At 36.8% G+C, this 19516-nt stretch overlaps 1 protein-coding gene across 7 annotated transcripts in view; it reads left to right on the top strand.

Moving 5' to 3' along the window:
• Window positions 1-19516, top strand: part of ELF1 (E74 like ETS transcription factor 1) — a 150638-nt gene that overhangs the window by 68188 nt on the left and 62934 nt on the right. For 5 of the 7 annotated variants that reach the window (XM_066380814.1, XM_066380816.1, XM_066380819.1 and 2 more), the window contains one exon: window positions 13820-14166. In XM_066380814.1, the coding sequence (XP_066236911.1) occupies window positions 14095-14166 (72 nt within the window). In that variant the 5' untranslated portion in view covers window positions 13820-14094. Of the gene's footprint in view, window positions 1-5465; window positions 5486-13165; window positions 13212-13819; window positions 14167-19516 lie in introns of those variants that run through there. The other 2 variants (XM_066380821.1, XM_066380818.1) reach the window with 2 other exon arrangements.

Genomic DNA, 19516 nt, shown 5'->3' with positions numbered 1-19516 from the left:
TTTGACATATCAGATATTTATCATGGACCATCTGTGTAAGTTAAGGGAGTATGATAGTGACAGTCACTGCTCCTATTTTGTTGTTTCTCTTGATCCTTATATTTATATTTATATATGATATATATATATATGATATATCATATAATGAGGTGGATATGACTGATCTGAAGATTTAAATGACAGATATAGTAAAGTTCTTAGTATAAGGCCTGGTACATGTAAATGGTAACTATTACTTTCTTCTACATATTTATTTTCTAACTTGCTATCATCTCTTACTTAAGCTCCTTAAGAATGTCATGGTTTTTTGTAGCTGCTAAAATGTCAGTGGCTGTTGAAGTATGTGAAACCAGTAGCCACGGCCACCATCACAGCAGCCTGGCCCATGCAGGTTCGCATTAGATTCGGACAGACGGTATTGAAACAATGGAGCCAAGAACTGGTGGGCCATTAGCTTTAATCCTAGCTTGCACCCAGCGGGCAAGTAAAAACACACACTGGGCTCCAAAACCCACTCATTCAGTGCTTACAAAGCTACTGACTTATCTGTTTCCTAGAATCAAAGGTTTCTAGCTCACCAGCCTTATTCACCTCTGTTTCCCATCTCCTTCTCTCTGCACAAACTCTGCACAAACTGGCTTCTTCCTCAGCCCTCCATCATCTTGGCTGCTTCTCCTGGCCTACTCCACGTGGCCTCTCTCTGCTCTTCTCTCTGCTCTCTCCTCTAATATTAATGTCAGGAACCCACTTTATAGTGCAGAAATCAAAACCTTTAATCCAATTTACAAAATAGGGATGTCTCTGATACAAAGTCACTTATCTGAGGCATGATGGGATTGTACCACCCCACATCAAAAAGGATGGGAAAGGCTTAGTCCTAAAACCAAGCCCCAGGCTACAAGGATCCTGCCTGCCCACAGCCCGCTCCCAACACACATTAATATCACCTGGGCCACGAGCTTCCATGTGGACAGTGCCATCTTTAATAATGTGAGCATAATATATTTTATCTGCCCAACAAAGTAGTATATATATTTTGCTTTTTAAATGGTAAAGCACTTATTAAACATTAGGTATTATAACACAAATGAACCTTATTGTGCTCTTGTACAATTCCTGGGTATATTTTTATGCTGAAGTACTTTTTAAAATATGATGGTTTTTAAAAATCTGATAAGTTTTTGGCCCTGGCCGGTTGGCTCAGTGGTAGAGCATCGGCCTGGCGTGCAGAAGTCCCGGGTTCGATTCCCGGCCAGGGCACACAGGAGAAGTGCCCATCTGCTTCTCCACCCTTCCACCTCTCCTTCCTCTCTGTCTCTCTCTTCCCCTCCCGCAGCCAAGGCTCCATTGGAGCAAAGATGGCCCGGGCGCTGGGGATGGCTCCTTGGCCTCTGCCCCAGGTGCTGGAGTGGCTCTGGTCGCAACAGAGCGACGCCCCGGAGGGGCAGAGCATCGCCCCCTGGTGGGCAGAGCGTCGCCCCCTGGTGGGCATGCCAGGTGGATCCCGGTCGGGCGCATGCGGGAGTCTGTCTGTCTCTCCCCGTTTCCAGCTTCAGAAAAATTTAAAAATAAATAAATAAATAAAAATAAAAATCTGATAAGTTTTTAAAAAATCTGTTCCATCTACTAGGCAACTTTGAATTCTTGCATTTTCCAAGAGTAATGCAAAGCCATCAAGAAGAACATACTTCTAATAAAAAGCCAAGTTTAATGCAGCCTTAATTGGTCAACTAGATGTTTTCATCTGTCAATTTTAAGCATCACAGTGGAAGAAAGTAAAGATTCCTTGATTGTTGGTGATAGCAATCACTATTAAGTGACTAAGAAACTTGTTCTATTGTGTATATCACACCTTTCTTCATTAATTAACTGTATCAGCATTATCTATTCAAAATACTTAAATGACAAGATACAGTTATCTATAGATTTAAGTAGTTAATGTATTTCAAAGCTTCACTGGTATTCAAATGGTTGGTTGTAGGGCAGTTTCGATGTTCAATTAGATAATTTGTAAGAGGTTATATGGTAATGAGTCATATCTTTTTGAAAATCTTATTTTTCTGTCCTTCCTCTTCCAATCCTTAAGTGAAGAACAAAAACTTGAAGTAAATTGAATTAGTTAAGTGATTTTTGTTTGTTTTAAATAATCTTTCCACAACCTGGGCATCTTGAAACCACTGTTGAGAATCTCTGTTATAAGTAATTAATGAAGAATTTAAGGAGGGTAGTATACACATTGGTGGCTGGAAGCTATCACTGTAGCAATCATGCTGTGGAATGTTTGTTTAAGCTGCTCTCATGGTTTTTGGATGTTGGTTATCATTTCCCATGTTTGTAAGTTGCATTGGGCGTTGTAACAATAGGGACCACACTTGGTTGTTGCATTCTGATTTGAAAGCCTCTAGGTTCCACATCTTCCCAAATCAAGCCTAAATTCCACTTCCTGGCTTTGAAGGCTCTCTATAATTTAGTTTTGCTTTACTTATTTAAGCACATTTTCTACTATTTTCCATTATCGGTTCTTAGCTCTTGTCAAGCTACTATCTCCAAACTTACTTTGGTTAGTTTTGATTCTTTGTTCACACTCTCTCCCTCTCCTTCCCCTCTCCCTCCTTTCTCCCTTCCCTCTCCCTACAGTCTCTTTATATCCTACTTTCCTTTAATGAGTTTAAGTCCCTTGTTGTCTGGGAAGTATTTCCTTGATCCCTTTGAATGTCCCTCTTCTGAAATGTCCCTCAGGACTCACCAGCTTTATTAGTATTTAATTAAATACTATCTTTCCGGTTGGCTGAGTGGTAGAGCGTCGGCCTGGCGTGCAGAAGTCCCGGGTTCGATTCCTGGCCAGGGCACACAGGAGAAGCGCCCATCTGCTTCTCCACCCCGCCCCCTCTCCTTCCTCTCTGTCTCTTTCTTCCCCTCCCGCAGCCGAGGCTCCATTGGAGCAAAAGATGGCCCTGGGCGCTGGGGATGGCTCCTTGGCCTCTGCCCCAGGCGCTAGAGTGGCTCTGGTTGCGACAGAGCAACGCCCCGGATGGGCAGAGCATCGCCCCCTGGTGGGCGTGCTGGGTGGATCCCGGTCGGGCGCATGCGGGAGTCTGTCTGACTGCCTCCCCATTTCCAGCTTCAAGAAAAATACAAAAAAATAATAATAATAATAATAATAAAATAAATAAATAAACACTACCTTTGGTGTTCAATTGTCTTTCTTGGTCTTATTTTCTGAACTACATTATAAACTTCACGGGAACAAGTTCATGTATTATCCCCCCCCCCCTTTTTCTTTTACCATAGTACTGAGCTCTTAGGGGAAATTCAGTAAATAATCATCAACTCATTACCACCAAGTCAATCAGTAGAAGCATAGTTTCTTTTGAAAATGGATAACACGGGATCTTTTGATTAGCTCTGGGTTGACATCAAATAAGTACGTATAATAAAACTTTTCTATCAGAGAAAACGTAATGCAAGGGGTAATTGACACACTTTTTAGTTCAAGGGGTTATTGACACACTTTTTAGTTAACAGTAACTGAAATAGATTCAAATGATTTAAAAATTGAAAAATTATTATGGCCTAACCAGGTGGTGGCGCAGTGGATAGAGCCTTTGACTGGGATGTGGAGGACCCAGGTTCAAAACCCTGAGGTTGCAGGCTTGAGCAGGGGCTCACCAGCGTGAGCACAGGGTCACTGGCTTGAGTGTGGCTTGAGCCTAACGTCACTGGCTTGAGAAAGGGATCATTTGCTCTGCTGTAGCCCCCCGGTCAAGGTACATATGAGAAAGCAATCAATGAACAACTAAAGAGCCACACAAAGAATTGATGCTTCTCATCTCTTTCCCTTCCTGTCTGTCCCTGTCTGCCCCTCTCTCTGACTCTCTCTCTCTGTCTCTGTCCAAAAAAAAAAAAAAAAAAAATATATATATATACACACACACACACACACACACTATATATATATAGGCCATATATATAGCATTATAAAAAGTGAGAGGCCTAAAATTGTAATTATTCTGTATTGTACATTTTCACATTACTTATAAAACTACTTAAAGTTTATTTCTAAGATTTGCACAGTAGGAAAATATACTTTACATGTATAATTTATAAATATTACATTGCTGTATTTTAAGTGTATATGTTACTCTGCTAAGCCCATGCTTTCTCTTCCTTTTCACATTTCATCTTGTGGTTTAGCTGCTTCTAGTTTTTCAGTGTCATTGAGTTTAGAATCTTAGGTGAGTGCCAGGCAGTAGTGAAGACGATTGGAAGAAGAATCCCATTTTAAGGATCTTCACATGGAACACCAGAAATTATTTGAAAACTTATTTAAAATAGTTTTTTATTTTTTAAAGAAAAGGAGTGCCCTATGAAAACAGTAGGCCATTCTCACACATGAGGAGACGGAAGTTTTATGCACAAGGAATCTCAAAGTCCATCATATTTGTTGTTAACTTGGGAAAAGGTGAAAATGTTTTGCTTCTCTGAAGTTTATATCCTTGAGTCTAGTACCACTGCAATTTGGAAGAGGACCTTGTGATCACCATAATAAAAGATCATCCAAGAACACATGGATTGAAGGTGGCAATGAGCACAGACAGAAATCTAGGAATGGTCGGTATACATAGGGTTCTAGGGGGAAATCAGGCAGGGCTGACTTTGGCTTCTTTAATACTAGGGTGGGTAAGAGGCCATGAGAGACTATAAAATACAGAAATGCTGAAATACCTGTTTTTGAAATAAAAAGTATTAAAATTGTGACACTTTTAAGTTTAATCCCTGGAAGATTCCTGACCACTTTTATATTGTATAGATAATCTATTTTGCAAATCTGACTGGCCCCGTTTTTCTCATACCTTTGCAACATCATGAAGAGCCAGTTAAGCCCTGTTCATGGATTTGAAGTTTTTCCCATAGGTAGTGGAAGCCACTGATTAGTTTTAAGTAGAGGCGTAAGTAGATAATATTTTCATTTTTGACAAATTACTCTTCCTGCAGGGTGAAGAACCACTGGAGGGGACTTAGAGTATAGGTGTAAGGACCTATCAGTTGAATACAAGAAGCAGCTATCACCTAGTAATGCAATCCATGGCCATTAAGCTGTTTACATGATCTTTACATTTTGCTTTCAGCTTATGGTGTGTCTCTTTGTAAGAGTGGAACTTCTTATGACAGAAGACAGTTTCTTCTAAAAGAGTATTGTGTAATGTGGGAGTCGGAGTTGGGGGGAGGTGTGTCATGTAGCAAAATTTCTTGGGGGACTTGAACAACACATCCCTAGCTTTTCTGCTTCAATTTGAGCCAGAGTGAAACAGTTTTGTTGAGAATCTGCTATGTTCTTAGATTGGGGAACCATTGCACTAGAGCTATCTTCTAAGAAGATGAAAGTATTAAAAAGTGAGAATGAATGACCAGAGAAATGAAACAATTTCCTTGCAAGTTGATTGTTACAGAGAGAAGATTTTAGCTACCCAAGCAGGTCTTATAGGTAAGCAATTTTAGCATGTCTTTGTTTCCTGGCTAGGTGTGTTTTTTTTGTTTTTTGCTGTCTAATCTTATCTTTTTGTTAGTCTTAGAAAATCTCTCTTTTTTTCTTTTTTTAACAGAGTCAGAAGGAAAGGAATAGACGACCAGACAGGAACGGAGAGAGATGAGAAGCATCAATCACCAGTTTTTTGTTGCGACACCTTAGTTCATTGATTGCTTTCTCATATGTGCCTTGACCTTGGGCCTTCAGCAGACCGAGTAACCCCTTGCTCAAGCCAGTGACCTTGGGTCCAAGCTGGTGAGCTTTGCTCACACCAGATGAGCCCGCGCTCAAGCTGTTGACCTCAAGGTGTGGAACCTGGGTCCTCCGCATCCCAGTCCGACGCTCTATCCACTGCGCCACCGCCTGGTCAGGCTAGGTGTTGTTGTTGTTTTTTCACAGTTCATATTTAGGGTACTAGAGAGAAGAAAGATTGTTCAGTCAGTTTATTTGCAAAATAGAAAGCACCAATTAAATAACATTTTGATAATTATAACTTTCAATCTTTTGAGAAAGAAAGAAGTTAACCTTTTTACATGACCAAAGTGAAAGCAGTATCTGATTACTGTTGAATAGTTCTCTGCTTTTAAATTCTCCTGTTTTCAGAACAGGCTCAAAAAAAGGGGTTAATTTTGAGACCACAGGTTCAGACAGGTCTAGGTATGTGATCTGTTTGGCTGTTTTGCAAGGTGCTATAAATGCTGCCAGAGTGTAATCTGATACCAGGTAGGCCCAAGTGGCCAATGGTGGAAAGTGGAGAACAATGTGAAAGAACTGGAATTTCAGGTCTGGGTAGTGAGTAATTGCAGCCTGCCCTCTGAGCCCTGGAACTGTTCATCTGAGTGTCAGCATAAAGGTGAAAACATAGAGGGAAGTCAGCCTGTTGAGCTTGATCATATTGACTTTGTGGGTTTTTTTTTTTTTTTTTTTTTTTAACATGGTTGAAGTTAAGGTGAATTTATTCAGGTTCCCAAGGCTTGCTTCAGTTTTGCATGTCACCAGAAGCCTGACATGACTGACTTCCTATTTAAAAACCATCAATTTGTGCTTCATTCACACAAAAATAAAACTTTTTTTTTTTAAATAAAACTACTTTTGAAAAAGTTCTAGATACTTCCTCTTATCTACCTCCCACCCCTTGCAGTGAAAGATGCCTAAAGCAGGATAGCTACTTAAAAGATAATGGTGGTAATATATATGGTACTTGTAGGAATTCCAAGACCGTATTTTAAACCTTTAATATATTTTTCTTAGATTCCTTAAATATTTAGGATAATTTTAATTTAAAAGTTGGAATATAGAAACGTTTTCTTTTTGAATTAAGTTATGATTTGTCTCCTTTGTATTGCTTACTTGTGTTTTTCCCCTTTCTATTTTGTATATAGAATACATGATTTAGAGGACTATACAGTCAGATTTGTTTTTCAACTGGTGTCTTTGTTTGTTTGTTTCCTAATTATTAGGAACTGAGAGACTAACTGCCTGTGTTTGAGGAAGTGCAGATCTGATTACTTAACTGTAACTACATTTTGGTGTGGTTATCATTGTTGTCCATATCCATAGATTTTTAAATGTGATAATAATACTGTATTTTAAAAACAAGCAAGAAAGCCTGACCTGTGGTGGCGCAGTGGATAAAGCATCGACCTGGAAATGCTGAGGTTGCCGGTTCGAAACCCTGGGCTTGCCTGGTCAAGGCACATATGGGAGTTGATGCTTCCAGCTCCTCCCCCCCTTCTCTCTCTCTCTCTCTCCTCTCTCTCCCTGTCTCTCCCTCTCCTCTCTAAAACGAATAAATAATAAAAAAAAATTTTTTTTAAAAACAAGCAAGAAAAATTCACTAAAACTTTATTTCAATGAGTTATTAAGTTGTGGTAGCTTTATAAAAAGGCTTACTAGTGTTTTCTTTACACTTTTTAGGCTGACTGAAGGTAAAAACAAGATGGTAAGATGTGATAGTGCTTGGGGAAGAACAGTAATAGTAAAAAGTTGAGATTTAAAGCAATAGTAGAAAAATCTACAAACTCCTGCCTCAGTTATTCCAGGTAAAAATATGATTGAAAATGACTTAACAGGCATCAAGAGGTTGTGTGAAATAGAGTAGAGACCATTGCTATAGGTATTTGTGTAAAGGGTTTATTTTTCCAGATATTCTCCTAAAGAAAAATGCTAATCAACTTTTATTAATCTAGCTATTGGAGCGTGACTAGGACCTGGGACCTCTCCTGTTTTTATTGCCATTAGCTGCCTGTGTGACCTTAGACAAGTCAGAGTGCTCCAGTCCAGATTAATTAGCTCTTCAGTGAATGCATTGTCCTAGGACCTAGGTAATTCTTAGATCTTTTCTAACTCTAAAATTGTGTGAGTCAGTACTTTTAAAATAGGCAGGCCCATGGAAAAGTGTACAGAATTTATTTTGACACCACTGATTTAGTTTAATTTCTGCTGGCAGTAATATGAAGCCTTCTACAATTTCTGAAAACAAATGAAAAGACCTAACTATGATCTGTTACACAAGAATTCCAGTCATTACAGCAAATGGGTTTATTGCTTTTTTCTCATGTATATAGCTTCCCCTTTTTTCTCACTTTTTTATTTTATTTTTTCTTTCATTTCTGTTGTATTTATTTTAATGTCATGTTTTTTCCAAATTACCTACTTTTCTTATAATAGGTATGTCTATAAGTTGAGAAGGATTATCTATTAAATTACTACTTCACATAAAAATACTCAATTCTACTTGGCATTTGGGGTTAGTACAGAATTTCAGTTCTCTAGATCCTCTCAATCCTATAAATATTAAGTACATACACTGTTGGAATATAACACTTGAAATCTTTTAGAATAAATTGAACATAAATTAACCATTTGAATTGGTTGTAGTAGCCAGTGTAACTCTGGGTTTTGTGTTTACAGTCAGTAAATTCATTCTGTTTGGAACAGAGGCATAATGACTCTGTGTTAAGAGAAGCTTGCCAGACAGGTTGAGGTCCTAGCCCTGAAGCATCTGGATTTATCAAATAGTTGTCAAATTTTTAGGTACTTGAATAGAATTATATTTCTGCTGATAATGGGCTCTAGTGTTCTTTGTTGGAGTCTGGCAAAAAGCTGTGGTAAAGGAGAGAAGGAGACTCCCAGATAGTGTAGAAATAAGATTTAAGGAATAATTAGTTACCAAGCATGCACCTGTTACACATTTCTTGCACGAAGCTAATGTTTTATTGACTAAAATTTATATGCCAGGCATTCTGCACATGCACTTTGCATCTTACCTTCACAACAACTCTAGATTTTGGTGTTATTTATTACACCCATTTTATAAAATGAGGAAACTACAGCTCATACCTGTTTTGCATAGAGAGGCAACTGCCATTAAGTTACTTGTCCAAGGTCGCAGTGTAAAAGATTCAACCCTGAGTGTTCTGACTCCAGAGCCTGTGTTCTTGTTTTGCTTGCTTTTACTGTTTTACCTTAAATCTGAAGATTATTTAGGTGATAAGAAGTTAGGAACCTTACTGCTGAGATATTCCTCTGGCATGTGCTTTTGAAGAATATGAATATGGTCCTGACCCAGTTAAAAAACATGAGAGTTTGGTAGGGACACTTTTATTTTTTAGTAGATGCTCAATAGGATGACCTCTCAAAAGAGTACAAATAAGTTAACTGATTATGTCTTTGTGTTGCGTAAACAACTTTCACTTATATTTTTTCTTTTTAAAGACATGACACTTTGAAAATGAAAAACACCAGGCAGTTGCACAGTGGATAGAGTATTGGACTGGGACGTGGAAAGGCCCAGGTTCAAAACCCCGAGGTCGCTGGCTTGAGCACAGGCTCACCAGCTTGAGTGTGAGGTTGCTGGCTTGAGCATGGGATCATAGACATAACCCCATGGTTGCTGGCTTGATCCAAAAGGTCACTGGCTTGAAGCCTAAGGTCACTGATTTGAGCCCAAGGTCATTTGCTCTGCTGTAGCACCCTGGTCAAGGCACATATGAGAAAGCAATCAGTGAACAACTAAGATGTCGCAATGAAAGAATTGATGCTTCTCATCTCTCTCCCTTCTTGTCTATCTGTCCCTATTCCTCTCTCTGACTCTCTCTCTCTGTCTCTGTCAAAAAGAAAAGAAAGAAAATGAAGTATGTTTGAAAATTTAATACACCCTGGCCAGTTGGCTCAGTGGTAGAGCGTCGGCCTGGCCTGCTGAAGTCCCGGGTTTGATTCCCGGCCAGGGCACACAGGAGAGGCGCCCATCTGCTTCTCCACCCCACCCCCTCTCCTTCCTCTCTCTCTCTTCCCCTCCCGCAGCCAAGGCTCCATTGGAGCAAAAGATGGCCCGGGCGCTGGGGATGGCTCAATGGCCTCTGCCCCAGGCGCTAGAGTGGCTCTGGTCGCGACAGAGCAACGCCCCGGATGGGCAGAGCATCGCCCCCTGGTGGGCATGCCAGATGGATCCCGGTGGGGCGCATGCGGGAGTTTGTTTGACTGCCTCCCCGTTTCCAGCTTCAGGAAAAAAAAAAATTAATACAGCAGAGTGTCTCCAAATGTAATCTATATATAGCTAATGCAGACCTTATAACTTATTACAAGAAAGCAGAGGCATTTTTTTCTTCTCAAGCTGGGTACCCATGTTTAACCATACAAGAACAATGTTGAAGAATAGAATGTTAGGTTCAGTTTTGGATGTGTTTTAGACACATTTATTTTGAGGGGTACTGAGTCAGATTTATCTAATAGATGGTTTAGAGCAGTGGTAGTCAACCTGGTCCCTACCGCCCACTAGTGGGTGTTCCAGCTTTCATGGTGGGCGGTAGCGGCGCAACCAAAGTATAAATAAAAAGATAGATTTAACTATAGTAAGTTGTTTTATAAAGATTTATTCTGCCAAACAATGAAAATCCAATATAAAGTACTTGGTAAGTAATTATTATTATATGCTTTAACTTGCTGTAACTCTGCTTTATAAATTTTATAAAGTAAAGTTACTTCCCTACTTTATAAATCACCATTACTGTGGAACTGGTGGGCGGTTAGAAAATTTTACTACCAACAGAGATACAAAAGTGGGCGGTAGGAATAGAAAGGTTGACTACCCCTGGTTTATAGAGTGGACTTGGAGATCAGGAGCTGAACTGGAGATAGGGATTTATTTTCCTCCCATTTGATATACGTGTTTACTTAGAAGTCTGTGTTCTAACCTATAAACTTAAAAGATTTGGGTAGGTTTAGAGGCAAGGTCATATATTGTAGTCATCATGGTCAGAGTCCTGATTTAGAGGATGAGGATTGTAGTTGTAGTTCTTTGTGTTTTCAGACTATGAGACCCTGGGCACAGAGACTCAGTTTGCTCATGAAAATGTGAATCATTGATCTAGGTGTTTACTCTCATCTATTACTAAAAACATTTTAATATACAGGGTCTTTTTATTTAAATACCATTAATATATGATATATAGGTGATACCTCTGGATCAGGAATCAGAACATTTATTCCAAGAACAACCTTTGGTGCCATGGGTTAAATAACTATTCAGAGAAGAGGAAGAGCAAAAAGGGAAAAGTGTGAAAAAAGACAGAGGGCGAAAGGCCTAATTAAGGCAAGCAATAGGTCAAGAGTTTTTCTTAACTGACACATTTTCAGTTAATGAGCTTCTGTATAGAAATAAACAAAAGCTACCTACTAGAGCAAAGGTGTGTCTGTTCTAACAAATGGTTCAGTGAGAATGAGCAGTCATTTCTGTTTTGGTATAATGCGGTTTGTTGTTAGTGTGTACTGCAAGGTGTATGTTGATTGATCATCCTTGTTTCTGAGATTTTTTTTTAAAACATTAAAGCACAGTAGCCATGTGCCAGTAAGAAACGGTATATGACTGCAGAGGAAAAGAAAGTGAAACTTTACATAGTTGTGTTCACAATGGTCAATGGTACAGTGTCACTCTGTATTTACAAACAAATAGATTTTGGAATAGTTTTTGAAATTTAACTTTTTACATAGAAACTTTTGTATTTGGAATATGGTTTCCTCATTATCAAAAGTACTACAGTCGTTTATAAAGAATATTTGTAGAAATAGTTTAAATATTTAATGATAGACTTTTTAAATGCTGTCATTAATATAATTCTTTTTATTATTATTATGGGCACACGGGTTTGTTAGGTACAGAAGAAATTTTAGACAATGGTTACTTACTGAGAAAGTTCAGAGAGGTTTTGTTCTAATTATCTTGGTATCTGGCACACTGCTTTGCAAATAATAGGCACTCGAACACTTATTCTGTTGAATTAGGGGGAACATAGTTTTCAAATATGAGAGTGTACAGTTAATGCTAACTTTGTGGCATGAGCAGCAGGTGCTGTCTTTTTGAAGGTTCATAAGGTCAAGGCATTGAGGTTAGGAAGTTTTGTGAAAGAAAGGGTATTTCAGTTGAACATTGAAGTGTTGGGGAGGGTAAGAGTGGAAAAGATGCTAATGGGTGCTGGAAAGTGGGGAGGGGGGGTATTCCTGAAATGGGAGTAACAGAAGTTGACAAGGGGGGCAAGAAATTCTCTAGTTTGTGTGGAGGACTATAGTGAGGCAAGCCTAGTATAAAATAATTGGGTTGGGTTATAATTTAAAGGAAAAGATTGTAAGTAACTTTTGTTCCAGGTCAAATTTATGTCTATGTTTATATGTTTGTCTGTGATCAATGTAGGTCAAAACACGCCCTGCCCTTTAGATATGGTGCATTGCTCCAAACTACCTGAATGTGCTAAAAATACCCAATGTGGGAGTCAACTCATAGTAAAAAAGGGGTAGGGTGGGTGAGTGTGGGAAGCTCTACTGGGTTATAATTTAGTAAGTAGAAATGACACCTGAATTGAATTATTAACCCTTATTTTATTTTGATATTTAGTTAGGGAAATCACACTCATCTATGATGGCCCCTAGTTTCCACAATATACAGGGAATTGGCTTTACTGAAATTAGAAAACTGAGTATATGATTTGGCTAGCACATGCTAGCTGAATTTTAGTTTTCAGGGAAATTCATTCACCAGCTCTGCTTCATTCCTGAACTTGGCTCTTTAAAAATAGTTAAATTGTGCCTGACCTGTGGTGACACAGTGGATAAAGCATCAACCTGGACCACTGAGGTCACTGGTTTGAAACCCTGGGGTTGCTCAGTCAAGGCACATGTGGGAGTTGATGTTTCCTCCTCCTCCCCACATCTCTCTTTCTCTCTCTTTCCTCTCTCTCTAAAAATGAATGAATAAAATCTAAAAATTAAATTAAATTATAAATACTGTTTCAAAGAACTGGTGTTATTTAATGTGATTTTTTTATATCTTTTTTTAAATTCTTATTTATGACTATAACCATATGATGCAGTATTTAATAAAATTAAGGAAAATTTTAAATTAAAATATTCCTTTTACTTTTGTTTGTAGTGGTAGTTTTTTTTTTAAATAGGCAAACATCTTTGGAAGGTAGGTACCTTTTAAGCATATCTCCCTCCACTGTGAATTGTTTTCACTCTTCAGTTGCGCTTCTGTTTTTCTACTATTGTAAAGTGCAGTTCTTTGCATGTTCTAATTTGCCATGACGTGGTCAAGTGCTGTTTCCTTCCTGTTGCTTGCAAGCCTGTGCTAGAGATAAGGATACATTTCAGTGCATTAAAAAAGAAGCCACTGAAGACACGCTTAAGCATGGTAAAGCATTTCACTTTTGAGAACATTTTTAAAGAACAGGAGTGGGCTTTAATTTCTCCTTACTTTTTTAAAAGCTCTTAAAATAGTACTTACTAAATTTTAAATTTATTAGATCTTTAAATCCTTATATGTATTAAGCCTAATAAGGATAGTCTAATGTTCCTCTTAAAGCAAAAATATACATTATGAAATTACAGATACCATTTCCTAAGTATGTGGTGTGCTGGGTTAGTGGAAGAAGAAAATTGTTTATCTGTCCTTTATTGTAATTATAAACCTAGTTACTACTGGGTGGTTGGATGTATATTTTAAAATATTCGGTACTTTTAACAGTAGTTTAACTGTGGGGGAGGGGAGGGTGGCTTCATTTTCATTAATGAGAGGTGATTTTATCTTTGCAGGAATGAAATCTTCAAAGAAAATATGTACCTAAACTTATTTAAAAAAAAAAAAAAAAAAAAAAAGCCTGTCTTCATTAGTCAGGTTGATTAGTAATGTTTGCTTAAAAACATTAACAAAATTACTTTGGAGACACTGCCCTAGGTATCAATTGTTACATTCTAAGTGGAGTATGATTGCTTTTTGTAACTAAAGCCTTTGTTTTTCAGGCCAAGAAGTTCTAGAGAAGAACAATTTCAGAAAAATTGCCTCAGTTTGAATCGAGTATCAGAAAATTTGAAGCACCTTCCCTAAAGAAACCAAGAACATTTGAAGCACCTTTTCTAAAGAAAACCTCGGTATACAGTAACTTTACAGACTTGCTAGGGGTTTTTGTTGTTGTTGTTTTGTTTTGTTTTTATCCAAATTGTCACTGGATACTCCTGTCTGATTCTTGAAACAGTTTGGATTTTTTCTCATGTGGATTTAAGAGGAATGATTTATTATGGCTGCTGTTGTCCAACAGAACGACCTAGTATTTGAATTTGCTAGTAACGTCATGGAGGATGAACAACAGGTATGAGACCCAGAAAAAAAATTGGATTTTAATAAATTTATTATGATTTCTTCATTTGGATCACAGATTATTTACTTTGAAAGACAGTAGGAGAAACTTTATTAATATAAAAATTTAGGTATTAAAAATTTGGAGGTAATTGTGATCTTATGTTTTAAGTACTAGTTAATTTATTAGATTCTTACCCTTAGATGTGATGTGATAATAAGGAAGTAATACTTTTGGAGTTAAGCTTGTTTTTCTGTAAAATGAGACATAAATACCTTAAGTGATTATTTGAAAAGTTCTAGAATACATACTAACAAAACATGTAAAATTTTAAAATAATATATATTATTGTTGTAGTAGTTGCTTGTAGTTACACAGTTTTAAGGTATGTGGTTGGTTAATATTTACAATAGGCTATTTTTTTCAAGCTAATAAAAAGATGTTAGCTATCCCATAATCATACATTATTTCAGTTCAAAGTCTGTGATTCTAAGGAAGTTACTTAACTTCTCTAGAGTTAGATTTCATCATCTTTTAAATGAAGGAATTGAACTGAAGAATTTCAAAATTGTCTCTTATTGAATTTATACAAGATGTTCAAATTACTGTTTCTAGAATGTAAAATGTATCCAAAAAGTGTTAAGAAAAAGGTCTAAGTCAACTTTAAACCCCCCCCATTTGGGGGGAGAATGAACTAGGGGTTCTTGGGACTTTATAATTCACTTCATTTTGAACAGGCCATATGGGACATGGTGTGAGAGAAATGGTATAAGTGTTAGAGAGACTCAGTATACTGGGAAAAAATATTTTGAGGGCCAGTAGATTTAAAATATGCCTAAAAATGTTGATTTATGTACTGATATAAGCCTAATTTCAAATATCTAACTTTAATAGATCATTTATAATGTGTCATGTTTTTATTTTAGAAGCAATGTTAATACAGATAACAATAAAATTGATTTTCACTTTTGGCAGGGCATTGTAATTTTTTAGCTATTTGTATTGTCTACCAAAGTGACAGAATTAAAAAGCATATGTAAACAAATCTACAAAAGATCAGAATTTGGAGAAAGGTGCCTTAAAATCAAGATGAGCTTTGGGTAGAAAGGCAGGAAGTTTGAGGGAGAAGATTGCTTAGGCTCAGTTAAAAGTATATTAATAGTTATGTGGATTTAATCTAGAGATAATAGAAATTTCAGGTGGAGAAAATGTTTTGAAATGTTTTTAAAGCAGGATGTTTCTAATATATTTTAAAGATTGAAAACAATATGTTTACTGTGCAGCCCTTTTAGGCAAAAGATCCCAGGCTTGATGTGGTGAGGTTTGTTCTCTGGCTGTGGCTGCAGAACACAAAACTCTTCAGCCACTTGCTGGCATGCTTCATCCAGTTCAGTGGCTTTGATACAGTTTGACCGTGAGAAATGGATTTTAAATTATGGTGCAGTGTTCATACATGTGTCTATAGCCTTAAAAAAGTTTTATAAAGTAATACTTAACCCTTACTCTGTATGATGCACTTAGTTTATCTTGGATAGGTTACTAATGTCTTTGGATAGGGATAGGATAGATGGTGCTCTTAGGTTAACATCAGAATGTCCATATGTATATATGTTTTCTTGTTACTTATTTTTATCTAACTAAAGGAATACATATTAGTTTTGTGCAAATATTATTTTCAGGATTTTACAGATATTAAACACGAGGCAAATGCTATTATCCATATGTTACAATGAGGAAATTGAGACATGAAGAGGTTAAGTGACTTGCCTAAAACCATACAGCTAGTAAAGAGTGGAGCTGCATTTGAACCTAAGCAGTTTGATTCTCACTAATGATGTTGAACACTCTTGCAATGATATGTGCCAATCTTACTATGTTAAATCAGTGTTAAAATATTTGGAACAGCCTGACCTGTGGTGGCGCAGTGGATAAAGTGTCGACCTGTGAATGCTGAGGTCGCTGGTTCAAAACCCTGGGCTTGCCTGGCCAAGGTACATATGAGAGTTGATGCTTTCTGCTCCTCTCTCTTCTCTCTCCCTCTCTCTCTCTGTCTCTCTAAAAAAAAAACAAAAAAAAAACCCAAAAACTGAATAAAGTTAAAAATAAAATATTAAAAAAAAAAATTTGGAACAGTTGGCCTGGTTCAGAGTTCTTCAATCTGTGACACAGTAAACTTAATCGATCCTTATGGGGGTAGATCCATAAGTGTGTGTCAATCTTATTAGCATCTTTTCTAACCTGTGCTTCTACTTCCTTGTTTGTTTCCTTGTTACATTTGTTTTTATTATTATTATTATTATTATTAATTAGAGAGAGAAGGAGAGAAGAGGGAGATAGAGAAGCATCAACTCATAGTTATGTCACTTTTAGTTTATTGATTGTTTCTAATATGTGCCTTGACCAGAGGGGCTCAAGTTGAGCCAGTGACCCCTTGCCCAGGCCAGCGACTCTGGGCTTTAAGCTCAAGCTGGTGACCATGTGCTCAAGCCGTGGTTTTGAACCTGGAACCTCTGTGTCCCAGGTTGATGCTTTATCCACTGCACCACCACTGGTCAGGAGGCTTGTTAATTTGTTTTTAATTTAACAGTAATACCATACCAATTATAAATAAGTTACCTAATATGAAAAATATGTAAAATAAATAGTGAAAGTCTCTCTTCTTCCTCACTCTTTAATTCTGTCTTCCCCCAAAGATACCAGTAGTGAATATTTTTTAGACAAAGGCTTAAACAAAAGAACACTATATGTACATACAAACCTACACCCAAAGATTGTTTTTAAGATACAAGTGAAAGTATGCCAAATCATTTATGAGACTTGTTTTTTTTACACTTAACATATCATTTATTTTTTCACTTGATGGATAGATCTTTTTTTTTTTAAAGATTTTATTTATTCATTTTAGTGGAGAGAGAGAGAGAGAGAGAGAGAGAGAGAGAGAGCGTGAATGAATGAGAAGGAGAGGCAGGAGCAGGAAGCATCAACTCCCATATGTGCCTTGACCAGGCAAGCCTGGGGTTTCAAACAGGCAACTTCAGCATTCCAGGTCGATGCTTTATCCACTGAGCCACCAGAGGTCAGGCAGATGGATCATTTTTATTCTACCAGTCTGTGATCATGGACAATCGGCTATTAATAGTATTTTGCTATTATAAACTATATTGAAATAAACATCCTAGTTTGGATGTGTTTAAGTGCTCAGATATTGAGGTCAGAATACCTGGATTTGAATCCTCACCCCACCTCTGTGACCTTGAGCAAGTTCCTTAACATCTCTATGCCTTGGTTTCTTTATCTACATACAAAATGAGGATGAGAGTAACAGACCTACTACATATTCTGAGGTTATTGTGAGGATTAAATGAGTTGATGCATATAAAACTTTTAGAACCATGTTTGGCACACAGCTAATATTTACTGAGCACTAGCATTTTGTTATTGCATCTCTATGTATGTGTGTTTAATTATATATATATTAGTGTATTTTTGCACACTTGTGTGATTTTTTTCTATAGGATTTCTAAAAGTAGATTTACTAGGTTTCCTAAAAGCATAAACATATTATCATTCTTCAGAAATGCTCTGTTAGTTTCTTCTACCACCAATTGTATATTTTCTAAACCATCACTAACAGAAATCTTATTTTTTCTTTTTTGTTAGTCTTTTTTGGCGAAATTTACATTTTACTATTTTAATTTTAATTTTCTTGAGTAGTAGCAATTTGGTTGTTGAATTGTTAATTATAATTATTTTTCATTTGAATTTTTTTCAAATTACTTATTAATATTCTTTTGTCTAGTAGACAAAGTGGCTATTACATTAGTGTCATTGTCTTCTAACTAAGTCATTGTACAGTTAATGGTAACTTTTTGTATGATATGAGGCTGATATTTTTTCCCAATTTGATACCATCTTTTTAACAATATATCTTTTGCCCTATATTTTAAAATTTTTAAATATTTGTGTCATAAAATTTACTGGTTTTTTTGGTTTTTGCTAAGCTTTCTTCATCTCTAAATTTATTAAGTATTCTGTTTTCTTCTAGTATGTTTTGTATGTTTAACTCCTCAGTTCAGATGAAATTAACTTGTATAGAACATCAGGTGTAGGGGTCTGACAACTCTCTTCTCCCATAAGTCTATATTGGTTTGATTGGTTGGTTCTTTATAAAATCACTGTTTGAAGGCATGAGATTAGAATATATTTCCTGTTTTCAGTTATGGTCTGTAGTTGTAACTGTAGTTATCTAAAGAAGCTGACACCATTAATGTCTGTGGTTGCCACCACCTTAACCATTTTTCTTTATATCAATTCATACTCTTTCCAGAATTGCATGGAAGAACTCTTTTGGGCAGGGGTCGGAGGTGTGTGTTTGAAAAGGAAATATCAACGTTGTTGGTGTTGGCAAGCCATTTAAAAGTCTATTTTTGCTATCTATTCCAAACTGGGAATATTTGTAATTGAGAATGAGGGAGGTACTTCTGTGTGAGAGCAACACCATTAATATTGAATTGAAGTAAACTTTTACTTGCAGGTGCCTTAGTTTGACCTTATTAAACAGGCGTGTTTGCCTGGTGAATGTATGAGAATAAAAAATGCTGAAGGCTGTGGATACAAGTTTCTAGAAAAAAGGAAACAACTGTTTGCTCAAATATTCTAGAATTTAATTTAATGAAAAACAGCTGATTGTTTAATGCTTTTTATAATTTTTATATATGGTGTATCAAATTTGATATATCATTTATAATTTTGATAGATCATGTTTTTTAGTTATTGGTTCTAAAAGTAGAACTTAGTAAATCATAGTTATTTATGCTTAACTGACTTAGCTCACCAGTGAAAGCTTGATGACATGCTTGGGAAAGTGAAATGAGTATTTTCGCAGCATTTCATCACAATATAAAAAGATGGTCTTATGACTTTCCTTCTTAGGGTGTAAATTGGCTTGCTCTGACTACTGATTCCTAAGGGCTAAAGGGTAAACAGTGCCTTTTTGTTTTTTTTAACAAACTGCCCAGTAATTCTCAGGCCGTGTTTGGGAATCACTACTCAGTGTAACAGAGGTAAGCCCAGATTGCTGTGGATAAGAGAATGGAGCCTTTGACAGCATTGCGACTTAGAGAAAGATTTACCCTGGAAATTGAACTGGATCTTGAAGGAAGATTCAGTTAATCTGATGGAGTGTTCTAGAACAGTAGATTGTACCAAAAGTTTTGGTAGATTTCTTTTGACTATATAATCAATATAGACACCGTAACTTATGCTTAGAAACTTTTCGTAGTGTGACAGTCTCACACTTATTTTTGTCTTTGTCCTCTATTAATTTTGCCAGCCTCCTATATAATTTCCCCAAATTCTTTAC

The sequence above is a fragment of the Saccopteryx leptura genome, chromosome 4 (assembly GCF_036850995.1).
Source record: "Saccopteryx leptura isolate mSacLep1 chromosome 4, mSacLep1_pri_phased_curated, whole genome shotgun sequence".
NCBI classification, from domain to species: domain Eukaryota; kingdom Metazoa; phylum Chordata; class Mammalia; order Chiroptera; family Emballonuridae; genus Saccopteryx; species Saccopteryx leptura.
This window is presented reverse-complemented; position numbering and strand designations above follow the sequence as displayed.